This window comes from Solea senegalensis, linkage group LG9 (assembly GCF_019176455.1).
Source record: "Solea senegalensis isolate Sse05_10M linkage group LG9, IFAPA_SoseM_1, whole genome shotgun sequence".
NCBI lineage: Eukaryota > Metazoa > Chordata > Actinopteri > Pleuronectiformes > Soleidae > Solea > Solea senegalensis.
Genome location: NC_058029.1, coordinates 23,849,358 through 23,865,765, shown reverse-complemented (window position 1 = coordinate 23,865,765; position 16,408 = coordinate 23,849,358). Strand labels below are relative to the sequence as shown.

Sequence of the window (16,408 nt, the reverse complement as noted above, 5' to 3'; positions counted from 1 at the left end):
AGTAGACCTCCATAACTAACATATATGTGTGATACAAGCATTCGATGTCACCTTTAAAATGTTGATAGTTTTTATTGAATACACCCTGTAAATGTCACTTTTAACTGTACCTACCTCTGATTGTTAAAGAAGCTGTGTTTTCCTTTTGTTTTACAGACGTTAATGTCCCCAATCCTCTGTGGCATTGCCACCGTTTACCACCATGTGCAGTTTCTTCCTCTGTGCCATCAGACTCCTGAAAACGTAATGTTTTGTTGAGGTAGCATAGTGTGTGCAATTCAGGGGGCGTGTCCTCAGTGCAGTGACTCAACTCTCCCATTTAGCACGCAGCTCAGACAAATGTGTCCTTCCTTCCTTGTACAACAAAGGATCCAGCAGGTAGATCCTTCCCAATGCAGCCTTTACCAGCATTCATTACATGCTGGAGATGGATGCTCTAAAGGGAAGAAATGCCGGCCAACAATTGAGAAAAAAAAAGAATACACTTTTAAATAAAGGTACCAGGCTTTATCTTAATTGAAGAGCAAGCAGTAAGCCTTTAAACCATGTAGATTGCATCCTGTGGCAGACAGTTGAGACGCGGTCCGTGTGTGGTAGTTTTTCTTCAGGTTGTCATGGATTAAGTGCAAGGATTCAACTCCAGAGGCGGCAAAAACACTCCACCCTTAAATATTCCCACCACCACATTTTACTGTCAGTTTGATACATAGCGGCACCACTCTTTGTCTCCTCACATCACCCTCTTGTTTAAGCCATGAATCTCAAAGTCAGATTCATCAATAAATGGGACTTTTTCAGCCACCCACTGTGATCTGCTGGTATTCCACCCACTGTGATCTGCTGGTATTTCACAGCCCACCCTAAGAGTTTGGCGTTGTTTCTCCCACTGAGAAGCGGTTTAGAAACTGCCAGTCATCCTCTGAGACCACAACAACAACACTGCCTTCTTTTGGCAGTATGTTTCTCGATTGGTGTTTGCAGTCTTTATTTAGCAAATTTTGGAGCTGCAATAAAATTTTATTTCTCTCTCTCTCGGGAAACGAAGCTTGATGTTTTTGATCTTCTGATACTGTGGTCAGTTTTGCTTTGGTTACAGACGATCCATGGTTCCACGCCTGCGTAGAAAAACCTTCGTCTAGCTATGGTTGGATGGTTCGCACAATCTGAGTGCTTTCAATTAGTTTTGGTAAATGATCAGTTCCCCTCATCTGCTGGGAAACTTGAAGAAGCATCCGATGAGTAAATCATATCCATTTCCATGTGATCAATGCTTCAATTAAGGAAATTAACCTAAAGGAAATCTGACCAGTCCAGTGGCTTTTCAAGAGACTTTGGGGAGCCCAGGCAAAGGGGCCCCACATCAAACCGGAGCAAGGGAGGCTAATGACATTGGGCGTAGTTAGGTTTCCAGTAACGACATTATCACAGTCTCCTGTACACAACCATCACAAAACTGACGTAATCAGCTGTTTCCGGGGGCCACCTCTTAGCTTGGGGCCCCAGGCAATCATCTGCTTTGCCACTCCCCTGCTTTTGTGAAAAAATGTGCTCACATTCAAAAACTATACGAGAAGTAGTGCGTAAATCTTTTTCATTTTACACGACAAAAACAAAATCATCAAATTCACAACAAAGATTATTAATCTGGTCTCTTTAGACCTCATATGGAAGATGGTTTTCTGCCCAGTTGTAGAGACCAGATTTAGAGTTCATCGACCGAACATGCAAAGTATGAGCGTATTCCACGACTCGTATGCAAATGTTATATTATAATTCCATGTCGAACACCTGGTGTGGCTAATCCTCCAGTCAAGTGCCATTAAAGGTTCTCTGGGTGGATCCGTGGTGTAGTGCCAGTGTGTTTCAACACAGAATCCAAGACCATCTAGACCATCAGGCAGCAAATTATGACAAGAGGATGTATTTAAAAAGGGTGCCATTGGACATGACATGAGGAAAAAGGAAAAAAGCCAATTAACAAAAGATAAGGCTCACCTAAGGAAATCCATATCTGCCTAAGTTTGTGAAATCTTCAGAATATGTTGGTGTCAGACTGGAAACTGAAGTTTGTAAACTGCTCACTTTCCTGCACCATAAAAACAACGGTCTTTTATAGCCACAGACACAGAAGCTGCAGTTCTGCTGATGCCTCACGTCACTAAGGTTAAACACCAAAGTCACACAGTCACATATTTGAGCTTGCTAATGAAAGCAGTCATATTGTGTTGTGATGTAAAATCATTGATTTTGTCTATGGATTTCAGTGCAGGAAACAACCAACTCTTGTGAAACTTAAACTATCCCTTTAAAACCACTGCCGCAGAGGGTGTTACACCAAATGTGTTTAAAAGTTGTGACCGGATTGCTTGAGATATATATATGTTGTTTTTAATTTTATGTTTTTCCTCTGTCTGCACATTGAGCCCGTGCACAAAAACAAGTGTATGGAAAACAACTACCTCCGTCTCCTCCTTTGTGACGAATACTTTTAATGAAGGAAACCATGAGACAGATAATTTTACCTGGATTCACCTCGACGGAGTACCTCATGAAACTGTTCATGATAGTAAGCACATTTAGAGTAATTTATGTGCGTGTGCGCCTCCGTATGCATCTGTCCCACGGGATCTCGCACGGCCTCGGCACAAACAGCTCTTATCTCCTGCGATCGAGTCTGACGCTCCAAAGCTGCTGCCATCAGCCACAAACTCATTAATTACTCTTTAGTATCAAGCCATAATTAGAGACACCAATCAGGCTCCCGCTCTGTTTCCCCTCTCCACCCAACCCCCAGCCCCTATTAGCACTCCAAACCGTACTCTGCGTGCAAGTGAGCTAAGCTATAGTTGTTGCACAGCGACGAGTTCCCCCATGTGTGAGATTAGGGAGAGGAGGGAGAGGAGGGAGGTGGATGTGTGTAAGGAGGAAATAAAGAAGGTAAGACAGAGATAGGAAGGTGAGGGTGGGGAGGAGGACAAGAGGGAGGTGAGGTGATGTCGGTGCTCAGGAGGAGCATTAATTTGACATTAATTGTGTCATCATCGCTTTAGGTCACACACACACACACACACACACACACAGCCCTCCTTGTCTCACACTCTTGATGAGTGGATCAGTAGTGGAGGGAAGGAGAAGAGATCTGATTACATCTGTCTTGTGTGTCTGCACCGGAAGAAGGTGAAACAGGGACAAGGCTGAGCGAGGAGGTGGGAGGGTGATGGTGGTGGTGATGAGGAGGGTTTGGAGTCATTAAGGTCAGTGATTGGTTTAATTACATGCGAAGGAGAGCAATAGCAGGATTTTCCTTGTCGTTCTTTTTTTTTCTTCTTTTAATCAGGAAAAAAAAAAAACTCTGTAGCTATGAAACCCAAGGGATCCTCGACTTGATCATGTAATCTGTTTTATATTTAGAGAGATGAGAGGATTTTATGTAAAATACATTTTTTTTTGTAGAAAAATCCTTTAAAGCTCCAGTGTGTACATTTACGAGGATTTATTGGCAAAAATTAAATATAAAAGACCCATAAGTATGACGAGCAATACTGAAATCCCTGCACTGGCTCTGTCTGTGCTTCAGAATTGATTTTAAAATGTTTTTTAAGGTCTTATGGGTCTTCATTTATCTGCTTATTTACTTATTTATTTATTTTCTTTATCTGTCTTTTACTTATGGATTGATTTTATCATTTTTTTAGATCTTTTATTTCATGTTTTTTTAACTGTGCTTGCTCATCTGCAGACAGGTGAGACAGCGTTTCCTCAGCTCCTTTGTCTTAGTTGTGTTAGTCAAGGTGTGTAACTGTGACATCGAGTGGGGTGGGTGCTTTTTTTTGTGTTGCATTTTGTGTGTAAGAAAAGTGCGTTATAAATATAGTATGTTTGTATAAGTTCATACTCACTTTAAAATGCAAACACCATTGTTTTCTAACCCTATAACCTGGTGTTTTTGCACCTAAACCGGGCCTCTCAAACTCAAATGACCTGGGGGCCACTGAGCATGTAGTGTGGTCAGAAGTGAGCCCGTGAAGCAAGTTTTTGGGAAAAGCAAATCATTTGGTGTCTGTATTGATATGAAACAATATATAGTTCAACATAAAAATGTGTTTATTGTGTAAAATGAATCATTGCATTAAAAAACGTACAGAAATAACTCTTGACTTGATGATAAAGTGTTGGGCCACATGAAATCTTCTTCTTCCGGCTTCTCCTCTGTGTCCTCCTCTGTTCCACCAGCTGTCCTCATGTCCTCCTTCACAACATCCATGAACCTTCACTGTTGTCTTCTTCTTTTCCTCCTGCACGGCAGCTGCAGTTTTTGCACCTAAACATAACCACATGAAAATGATTATCATCACGTTTAATTTCCTTAAAACGCCAAAAGGGCCACACACACACTTAAAACTGTATGAGGAGGATATGCATGTAATCTCTGCAAGTGTGTAATTTTGTTTCAGAAAATACGTAATAAACCATAATTGAAAATGCACAGTTAAGTTGTGTGGGAGATGGTTTAGGAGGTGGTTTATGAGCTATGCTAATTTATTTTTATATACAATAATTAAGCAAAGAGTGTCTGTCTTTACAACCAAAAACCCAAGATGAAAAATGATCAGTGAACTGATTGACGGGTGCTTTAATACAGGGACAATCACTGGATGAAAGCCGAATTCTAATTATTAATGTTTTGCTGATGCTGTTAGAGTTTGTTTACGACAGTATGGGGAAATTTCAAACCATCGTGACTGATGTGGTTTAAGTTATAGCGCTTTAAAGCTAAATGTAGCCACCAGAATAAATTACACTGACATTTTTATAAAGTGTGCAACTAACAGTTCTCATTTGGTATGAGGACTGTCTTTAACACGCTTTTACTCTTGCAGGAGACCCACAGCTTTTAACACTGCTTTCAGTGGAAAATCCTCAGATCTAGTTCCCCTAACAGCAACATTGTGCCTCGGCTCAACACTGAGGACATTGTTTACCATGTTAACGCCTCTTCTTTGACTCTGGTCTTGGTGTTGTTGCTGTTTTGACACCAAAAAAAAATAAGAAAACTGAGACCTGGAAGAAAATCCCTTCCATATTACACCAAAAACAGTTGAGCAACCAAGGTCCTCTGGCAGGAAACAACGCCTTTTGACCGTCTGTTTTCATCACAAAAGTGAACATGGTGGTACCAAAGCGGTCAGAGACAGGCTAAAGGGAGATTTAGCGGATCCACACAGATCCAGAGAGATGGTGGAGGTGCCTCAGATGAAGACAGAGAGATGGGAACAAACACAAAGCCACAGATTTATAAACTCGTGTTCTGTGTTTCCATCATGGCACAGTTTTGTAGAGTACAGTACGGTTTGGAACTGGAAAGTCCTGGGTCAGGCTTGCTTGCTTGTTTCGACGACGTAGAACAGTAGCTTTACTTGGTGGATGTGGTGTGGCCATGTCAGCGTGATATGTAACACGACATCGGACTGGTGCAATGACAACGAACGACAGAATGGAACACAACACAGACAGCAATACAATGGAGGAAATCCAGCAGCTCCTTTCCTGCTCGATTTGTGGCTGTTTGACTCTTCAAGCTTGTTGGTTCCTAATGGAAATGCCAAAAAATGACGTACCGTACCACTCAATGACAACATGGCTTTGGTAAATCATGGACTCAGACTAGATTTACCCATAGCCAGTCTGCACAGCAATGGTCATGCAACACATATTTACATTACACTTAATGGTAAAACTATGCTACATTATGCTAATGCTACACTTACCCTTCCAGTGACGATGCTATCTTTAGCCGTTAGACTCCAGAGTTGAGTGTTGTTTCCGTCTCGTCTCTTCTAAACTTTCAGTGACTCTGGAGATGAAGATGAAGGGAAGTTAATCAGGAAGTTGAAGATGTCAGGGTACTGCAGGTGTGCAATAATGTCCTCTCCGCCTATTTCCAAACTCAGAAAAAACTCAGGTTTGTTTTTTTTTTTTGTAAACCTACTGTAGTGTTCAGTTAAACAAGCAGCATGGTGAAGGACGAGTGCAACGCACAACAGAAGAAGGCATCGTGGGGAAACACGGAAAAACTTAATGTCTTCAAAAACTCATTGCTTTAACAGTGTGCATCATAATGTCACTTGGAAAAGTGCGTACAGTAAAGTAGTAGATACTTCTCCTTGGTCTCATGCTTGCATTGATGCTGGTCACAGCCAATAAAAACCTAATCTATTGCAAAGTCAGTGAATGTAAAATGTACATGGGTTTTTAAGAGTGGAAAATTGATTATATTGTACATTGGGATGGAATCAAAATCACATAATCCTAATCTCTGACATACTATACGTCCTTCTGTTACTGAATGATTTTTAGGAAACCTGTGATCCTGTATATGAGGTGTTTATGTCTCTTGACAAAAGAAATGTATGTTCATACTTAGCAGCAGATAAAAGCACGATGCTTGTGGTCAACGTCAATGAAAAATAGCAAACTCAATGCGTCAATACATCACAGTGCTCGCTAACCATTTTCTTTCTTTCGCTGCCATCCTGCTTGACTAGCGTAGCTGTTAGTCTTCTGTAAAACTCATCATTTTGTGTCTCCACAGACATGAACAAAAACACTGTTATCCTGAGAAACACAGGCTGAATTAGCATTGTGTGATATTATTATTATTTGGCAATGGTTTCTATGTAACACACATTTGTTTATATTGAAAAGTTACACCCTACAGCTTTAAAACTTGTATTAAATAGTCAATAATTGTTAAGCTTAAAGTATGTGTTCTTTCATCAGTGTAAATCTTCTCAGTCTAATAGTCTCGTGAAAGGCCAGATGTCTGTGGTGTCTTTGTTACATTTCAATGCAATGATCATATTTAATTCCAAATGAACCTAGCTTTTTTGTACTTTCTGTAGATTATTATTGGCTGGCTTTTATTCTCAGATATATTTACAATTATGTTGTGATACGTCAAATTCTAATTAAGTTAGACGGCGCCTGTTGAAACATGTTTGTGAGTGGCTGATGTGGGTGAGAAAGTATGTGTGCTTATTCTGGAGGCATTGTTTTCAACGTCAGCCTTCCATGTCGAAGGATTATTCACTTCTATATGAACAAGTGGTAACACTTTAGATTAGGGAACACATATTCACATATTCATGCCCTTTATTCGTAATTATAAAGCATGTATTAACACCTTATTATACGTAACCTTATTCTACCTCTATTACGACATGAATTAAGATTTTTCCTGATTAAGGTGTTAATACGTGCTTAATAATTACAAATAAAGGTCTGGTATGCTACTTATATGCATGTTAGTAAGCATCTAGTTACTGGTGAATATGTGTTCCCTAATCTAAAGTGTTACCAAACAAGTGAGTCTTGGAGATATGGCGGTTTTTCCACTGCGCAGCTCGGCTGGAGAGCCAGAAGTGCTGAATCCTCATAAGCACTCAAGGACATCTGCACCCTGGAGCCTTGCCTGGGTGGGTCTGTCTGTTAGCAGTTAGCAGTGTCCCCAGCCAGCCTTTAGCTCCAAGGGCGGTCTCGACAACAATATCGCTGGGCCAAGTAAGGAAAGACTTCCTCCCAGATGCTTGAGCGAATGAATAATGACACAGTACCACAGCCTCTCTCTCTCTCTCTCTCTCTCTCTCTGATAATGAGTAACAGAGGAGCAGACCCTCCCTGAGGCACAGCACCTGGACTGGACTGCCTCTCTGTCTACCTCAACCTCCATCTTTCTCAGGAGATAGGCAGTGAAAAGTAAGACTTTGGCCGTGTGCCAGGCTCTCGGTCTCAGTTACAGGTCCTCAGTTTGGTCTAATTGTAAAATCACGAGGCTCACTGAGTCATGTTTGAGCTCAGCCGTGTTCCAGTAACCTCCAAGACTGTCAGTCTTTATTCAAAACACAGATATCTCTCATTTGAGCAGAGGGCGCCAGACTTGTAACCTTGAAATCCTGTTCAAGTTGAAAATATACAGCCTAGAAGTGCATCTGGGCTGCCTGAAGCAATTACTTTGTGGTCCACTAGAGGACGCTGTAAGCACAGCTTGGCCCAGTGATGTTATGTTGTGTCACAGAGGCGTCACAGATGAGCAGCTAAACAAGTGTTCAACCATATGTGAATAATGGTGAGATTCATAAATAGTAATAATATTATTAAATAGATAATGTCCCATCAGCAATATAAACCGATTAGTAGCATGTGATAATGTTCATTTTTGAAGCGAAACAGTCGGATCACTTGTTTGCCTTTAAATCTACAGAGCTCCCTCAACAGTTTCCCAGTAAATAACTTTTTTTTACGACAGCACCACAAACATTCATCCATTCTCTACTGCTCTATCTTCACTGTTGTAAAAACTCACCACTCACATTCCTCCTAACTTCCCTCGTCATTAGCTCTGACAACGGTTTTCTCTGCTTCTCTTTTGCCAGCTCTGCCAAGGTGAACGTCTAAAATAACACTATCACTACCTTTATCTCATACCTGTTTCCTGGCTAAGGCATGTGTGTGTGTGTGTGTGTGTAGTGCCATGAAGCAATTCATGTTTCTCGCGAGACCCAGACTTCGCAAACCTCCTGATTCGGAGGTCTACGGGTCAGCGGCCCTGATCTCGCATGGCTGGTTTTCCACTAACAGAAGGTAACAACCATTTAACCATCACAATGACTCCGAAGCTGTTAAATTAGGGTAACAATCCTGCATAGTTTGGCTTTAAAACAATACACATTTCATGTTATAACATGTTAGTTTCTTGTTCTTACAATAGACGTACATTTTAACTTTGGACTGATCTGTTATTAATTTGCTGGTGTGGCAGGGAGAAAATCAATGTGTAACGTAATATTCATTTAAACTTGATTTTTTGGAAAAGCAACAGCTCTAATATCCTCCCCGCAAACCAAAAAAAAAAAAAAACACCTTTTCATGGTGTGTTTTTGTGTTGAGCATCTTTAGCTTTAAAGACACCCTGGCTGGCTCTCCCTCTCCGCTCCTATATCTCCCTCTATACTTCTCACTTGTTCCCCAGCAGAGAGGAGTTGTCAAGTGGAGTCAATTAAAACTGTACATCTAAGTGAGAAATGTCTGTTTGAGCCTGCGTGTCGAGCGCACGCCGTTTCATAACTGCGCCGCGTGTGCTTCTTTTGTGCAAATGTGTGAATCTGTGGTATTTTCAAATATATGTGTGTGTGTGTGTGTGTACGTGAGTGTAGAGGCGGAGGCTCCCCTGGGGCCTGGCAGTATGGCGCCGTAGTGCTGCACACTCCTCCTGTGAAAACGCCTCCAATGGGACCGGGACAGCTGTGGCCAACCTATACTGCTTCATGAGCCATAACAAGCCTTATGACTGACACACACACATATCTATATATGTGTGTGTGTGTGTGTACACACCTATTTTCTCCGATCCCGCCAACTGTGTCTGGCTGTCTGGTTGCCTCCCTTTATTGTCTGTCTATCCAAATCTCTCTGGATCTCACGCTCACGCCATTCCTCTCTCTCTTCCTCATGCAGTCTGTTGCACAAGTGATGCTTCTCGACATATGTGAAGGTCCATTTCCATCCCTTCTTTTTCCTTGGTCTTAAGAAAAAGAAATAAAAAATTCATACAGCCCACTCCTTTTTGACTCCCACACAGCAACTTGGTGTCACACAACTGCGGGGGCTGCCTGGATGTGTGAAAGGAGTTTTGAAAAAAAAAAAACACACAATGAAGAAATTAATTAACGGGCCGCGCACATTCATTCATCTCATCGCTATTGTGTGCGAGCACCATGAGAGAAGCCCCGGGTTTGACGAGCACAAGTGAGCTCAGACAAAATCCACTCCAGAAAAGGTCACTTTGTTGTGTTTTCATTAAGAATCACAAAATAGGAATCATTATTCGTGGTCATTGTCCCACACATGCGACAATGGAGTCAGACTCTTTCTTTCTTTTGATTTCATTTATTTAACAGTCACCAGATGATGAGATACATTCTCTTAAAAAAGAAATAGACAACAAAACTGATATTCTTTTTGAGATTTTAGAAACTATTATACAATATTCTTAATATATAGATTTTGTACAAAATAAAAGTCAGTAAAGGGCGGGGCAAAATCTTAACAAAAAAGAAAATAAACAGGTCAGGGATCGGGGTGGACTCGAACAACAATCACATTAAGGAGTGACAAAGACCAAATCTCTTTCATAAATAAATATAGGAAAATTAGACATCATATATAACTCTCTCTCTCTCTCTCTCTCCAATAGCAGGGCATTGTTACATAATGTGTAACATAATGTGACATAACTGCTTTTATGAGGCCCATTTGCTGAGAAAATTCCACATATTAACTGGACCCAGTGTGGCAAAAAAGCCCTGAAATATAAGTATTTACCTCAATAATGGGTCTGATAGTCTGTGCCATGCTTGACCTTTGGCTGGAACAATAACCTCCACCATACCAGTAAACTGCAACCGCCTGCTGTGTTCTGTACTCAGTACAGACCAGACGCAGAGATTCTGCTCGAGGGAACTATAGAGGAAAAGGATGTCCTCTTTCTTTTTCTATCGCGCTCCCTCTCAAGGCCAGTGAGACACCGTCTTCAGACTCCCTCACTCACAAACACACAGACAATTATGTGTGTTTGTGTGTGTGTGTGTGTGCTGGGGGTGCATGGTATTGAAAAGGAGTATAGAAGGTCATACTGCACTGCCGACATCTTTTCACCATTGAATCATTGAATAACACCCTTACATTGTGGCCATTTCAGTATTTTTCTTGTTGGTCCTCAGAATTTTAACAATACAACAACAATTACAAGACAACACAAAAGTGGATATGAATGGCTGTGGGGCAACACCACCCTGTTTGACATAGACTCTTGCCATTAAGATTGGCTGATTGTTTTAATCTCCCCTCGTGACACCCTTTTTTTTGAGAATTTGAAGCTCAGGGTAAAAGCACAGAAATCATGGAAACGAGGGAACACAAAGGAGACAGATATGGTGATGATCTGCGACACGGATACGCCATGTCTTAATACACACGCCCAATGAGCACTGAAACTGAGGCCGATGACTGATCTCACTGCAACAACAGACTTTTGTTCTGTCCTTGTCTCCATCTTTTCTTTTTCTTGTTTCTTTTCTTTTTTGTACCCTTTGTGAGCAGGTGAGTGGGCAGTGACATTGGCCCTTCTCAGAGCAGGACAGCAGGCAGAGTGACTTGGCATTAATCACAGTTTTGTCTCGCTTTTTCTTGGCACATTAAGTTGGAGAGGAGAGTGGCGGCTGGGACGGCCGGGGTGAGAGATGGGAGGACAACGCGGTAGATTCTCAATAATGACGCGTCGCTGCCACATCACTTTGGAGATTAAAAGCAAGATGCTGAATTTCAATCAAAGCACATTAATGGCTTGGTGTGAGAAATGGCCACTTTGTCTCCACTGGCAGGCAGAGAGAGGGTGGGGGAGAGAGAGAGAGAGTGAGAAATGAACTGGCACAAGAGGAACAGGTGAGACAAGGTGATATGACATTTTAATTCACTAAATTGCATGCTTGCCGGTAATGATAGAACCTGTTTAATGATGTAGTGACCATATCCTCTAACCAATGGCAAAAGGTCATTAACAAAATGTAACATCCCAAAGAAAAGTCAAAGTGCCAAGGACTGAACGCACCAAGCTGTAAATTACAAGATTGCAGATGTAATATAATAAATTGGAGCTGATTATTATGCGACTATTATAATTTAATGGGCAAACAGATTTTAGACAAATAAATACTCTTATTCCATTGATGAATTAGGGTTAAAGTGATAGTTGGTGGTTGTGTGTGGTTCTAACCCGAAGTCAGCACTGACTCGCCCTTCACCGGGAACCAACATTTTCCAACTGGAAAGGAAAGGTTTTTTTTACATCACAGCACATAGGACTTACTGATACACTGCTGCCTCCATCAGAAGTTCAAATGTGTTACTTTTGTGACTTTAGTGTTTGAAATCTTTCATTTGGATTTACCTAAGTCACATAAACTTACCAAACTACTGAGCCGCAGACGAGCAGCTAGCAAGTCCGCTCAAGCTAAAGACACTGATTTTCTCTATGGAATTTGGTGCGAGAGAGTGAGCAGTTTACAAACTTAATTGGCAGAAAGAAAAAGCGACAAACATCTTAAATTAGATGTGCCGTTTTTATGTGACTAAACTGCGTTTCAGTGAGTCGTCAGCGAGTGCAAGCGTTTGTCTGGGAGCATACTATGTCAGTACCTCATACAACCACATTACAAAAAATAATAAATACATTTCCCAACAGTATATAAACCTGTATTATAAATTTGCCTCAGGTGAGATGTGTGGAGAAGGAAATGGTTTAACTAAAAATGAAATTAAAAAGGAATGTCCTCACCACTGACAATGACAGAATAAAGGAGTCAAATTTTAATTCAATGCCAAGATCTTTTCTTTTTTTTTTCACATTTGTTGCGATCAAATCAAGTCCTGCAGCCACCTTACAAAACATGCCGGGCTCTGCCTGAGCTGCTCTGCGAACGTGTTGCACTGTGAGATGTGACCCACTTGCAATAAAGTGCATTGAGAGTTCAGTTCTCATGGTAGATGAGAAGTGATGTTGGGCAATCACAGCTGAAAGATTGTCATCACAGTATAGCTAGTACAAGGAAAAACCTAATGTGACATGAACTAGATCTCTCGGAGGGGAGGGGGATAAAAAGAGGAGGGGAGGGGTTACAGACGAACTGTCAAGACAACAAAGAGAGATGGGCGTGTTGGTCGTAAATTAGTCTCTGTGTCATGTCAGGAGTGTCACAGTTGAGCACAGTGCTTCATGGGTGGGGTGGGTGCCTTTGTTGCCCCGGGTTTCAGCCAGGAACCCAGCTCTGGTTGCTGTGGGCTTGCTGCGGACTGGCCAGGCTGCTCATTCCCATCCCCATGCCCATGGTCACACCCATGCCCATACCCATTCCAATGCCCACACCCTGGGCTAGTGAGCAGTCAAAGTTAAAGTCCATCTCCTCCCCAGAGTCCATAATGTCATGGAGGAGAATGGACTCCACGTCGCAGTCCAAGCTACCATGGAACATGTCAATGTCCAAGTCGGCTGGTAGTCTCTCATGGGTGTGAGCTTGGTGATAGCTGTGGTTGTTGCTACCAATGCTACCATTACCCATCACTTGGCCATGGTGGTAAGGTCCGTTAGTCACGCCATGGTGTTGTGGGTCAGGAAAATGGCTGTGGCGAGGGTGTGGGTGTGGTGCGGTGGCAACATGGCAGGAGTCCTGGGGCATGCCAAGCATACCTGCTGGGTTTGGGGGGAGGGTGGTGGAAGCAGGGAGGTGGGCGTGCGATGGCGGACTGTACAAATAGGGAGCTTTGTGGTTGTAGGTCTGCAGTTGATTGTTGTTGCCACGTGGGGCCAGGGCCACTGCGCGGGGGGGCGTGTGGCTATGGCTTTGGTTGAGGTTGTGACTGTTGTGAGCGAGGCTGTGAGGTGAGTTGTGGTTGCGGTTGGTTACGCTATTGTGATTATGACTGGGTGTATGGCTGTGAGTTCTGTTATGGCTATGAGCTGAGTTGTGACTAATAGGTCTGCTGTGGCTGTGGCCATTGTGGTGACCGGGGTGGTGGCTGTGATGGTTTGAGCCTACTCCATTACTAGGTTGACCAATTAGAGGATGGCTTTCCCTCTCCTGTCCCAGCATCATGTCCTTGGAGCAGTATTGCTGCCCAGCTGGAACCCCTGTCAGCAGACTCTGCAGGGCATTGGTACTAGAGTACGCCCGCATGGTTCCAGAAAAACTAGCTGGCTTGTTCTCCTGAATGGTCTGCATGGGTGAGTGGTGGTGCAGCATCCCCACACCTGATGTTCCATAAACGCCTGCACCATAAGTGCTCTGCCCCTTCACTCCAGAGCTGTAGTGGTAAACAGGGGTTTGGTGCTTGTGTCTGCCAACAGCTGGATGCTGCTGCTGCTGCTGCTGCTGCTGATGTTGCTGCTGCTGCTGTGGGTGATGGTGATGGTAACTGTCCTCCATCAACTGCTCATCCAGTCTGATAGCACCTGCCAGGCTAGCCAGCTGAGGCAGCTGCTCGAGGGGAGGACAGCGATTTCCTGTCCCCATGGATGGAGAGCGGGCACTGGTTGGTGATTGGTACAGGTGGGGGGACGTGGAACTGGACAGGCCACCCTCCTCTGGTTCCTCAGGTTCTTCTTCTGCGAGGATGGGTGACAGACGCCCACTCAGGGTGGAGGCTGATGAACTAGCCCTGGAATGGAGGTCTGTCCAGGCATCAAACTCTCCATCTGTCCCAGTTGCACCTCCGACCCCTGGGAGGCCTTTCTGTGGTGAGCTGCCATGGTCAGGAGAACCCTGGAGTCCCACCACAGCAGATCCTGCTCCTATTCCAGGTCGGCCGACCCTCTTGCCTCTAACGCGGCCTTTGCTTTTCAGGTATTTGGTGCTGTTGTCCATGGAGACTGCTCGTCGGCGTGGGGCCTTGCCCATCTTCCCTCCATCTGGGTTCAACATCCACCAGGAACTCTTGCCAGTCCCCTCATTCTGCACTCGGATGAAGCGTGTGTGGAGTGACAGGTTGTGCCGGATGGAGTTCTGTGGAGAGATGACAGGAACACACCATTTATAAACAAACTGCTCAATGACATGAACACTGTAAATCAATGGAGTCTGCACAAGAAGCATATGAAATATTACATAGGAAAGTTTGTGACATCAGACACAAAAATACAAAACACATGAATATAATGGAAATATTTGGCCAAATTATGACAATGCTTTGCTTTCTGTAATTGGATTGAAATTTATGAAATTTATGAAAATGTTAATGGTTAAAAAAACACACAAACATCTAAAATAAAATGGTGCTGTTGTTAGCTGAGCACATATATATTATATAAAGTGATGACTGGAAGAGCTGTTTTTACACAGATGACTGAAAAAAAGAAAAACTGAGAAGATGTGACTGTCGTGTATAAACAAATGTCTACTGCATTCAAACCTCTGTCAAATAAATTCACACAGCAGCAACACTGAACTAGTAAAGTAAGAATCACAAAGAAGTGTCCACAAAAATACAAAGTGGTTTCATCTTTTTCATCATTAAAAATGATGAGATGCTTTCTTCTTGTCCCCACCCACCCCTGCACTGCTGCTGTATACACACAAATGCTCCTGCAGACAGGTCTGATAGTTTTGTTGAAACATTATCAAAAGGACTAAGCGATGAATGTGTAAATCTGCGTCGGTCTGAGTCTGAGCCAAACTAAAGCGATCGGAGACGTCTGAAACGTCTCCTCATGTATGTCAGCGCTGCCCACTTTAATTTCCATCCATCCATCTGTCCTTCGCTCCTTCTCTCCTTTCAGCCGGGCTGATGTTAGCCGCTGTGCTTGAGTGGACTGTATGTTTGAAGTCAGTGCCAGTCTGGCTGGGTGCCAGCGCTGTCTCTTTTACTCTCGTAGCTCGAACGCCGTGTGGGTGTGTGTTGGGGGTGGGTGTCGCAAGATTGAGCCAGGAGCAAGGAAGGCTAATGGATGTATCCCACCCTCCAACATCTACCTTCCCCTCCCTTGTTTTGTCTTTATCACATTCCCCCTTCCGCTCCTGTCACTGTCTGCTACACATTTTCGACTTTGTCTAGATTCTTTGCACACAAGAGTAATTTTCCACTTCTGCTTCCAGTCTCTATGCCTTCAATTATACAGTGTGTCACCAATTACATTCCCATTATCCTCAACACCAGTGTGTATAGTCACTGACTAAGTCATTCATAGGATATAGAAGGGTTTTTTTTTTTTTTTTTTTGAATAATCATTTCCATCTGAAGTCTTGCCAAATAGTGATGTGCAACAATCTGTCATTGAAATTCTAATGTTTGTCTTGTGTGTGTGTGTGTGTGTGTGTGTGTGTCATTTTGATGTTTGGGCAGGAAAATATCCCATCTAAAGCACTTCCTGTGGTTAAGGAATATACTGGTACAATAGATTGTCTCTGATTGCAGGGCACTCACGCGTCCACGTCTCCATCATGTTGCAGATTATTTGTATTCACGCTGAATTGCGCGGCAGGGAGACAAATAAATCAAATTGCAGCTGAGACCACAAATGGGAGGCAAACTGAATTCAGGTGATCTGTGAATGCCTCCTTGGGTTATCTTACTGTGACACCATCAGCATTGGGTAACCATGGCGACCAGGTAAACGTGCAGAAGCGTATTACACTGTGGTGAGAGAGAGGAAAGGGTGGGGAGAGGGAGAGGGGGATGGGAGAAAGGATGCAAGAGGAGGTGGTTGTTTGATGCTGCTGCTCCAACACTAAACAGCCTTTCATCTCAGCAGTGCAGGTCCGCAGGGGATGCCTGCTCCCTGCCTCTGACGGCTCCTCTACGT

The 16,408-nt window shown here is 43.1% G+C and overlaps 1 protein-coding gene across 1 annotated transcript in view; it reads right to left on the bottom strand.

Moving 5' to 3' along the window:
* Positions 1–12,408: 12,408 nt before the first annotated feature.
* The window catches only part of LOC122774824 (forkhead box protein O3-like), a 36,739-nt gene continuing 32,739 nt past the window's right edge, over positions 12,409–16,408 (bottom strand). The window contains exon 2 of the mRNA XM_044034363.1: positions 12,409–14,612. Coding sequence (XP_043890298.1) covers positions 12,864–14,612 — 1,749 coding nt within the window. The 3' untranslated portion in view covers positions 12,409–12,863. The remainder of the gene's footprint in view (positions 14,613–16,408) is intronic.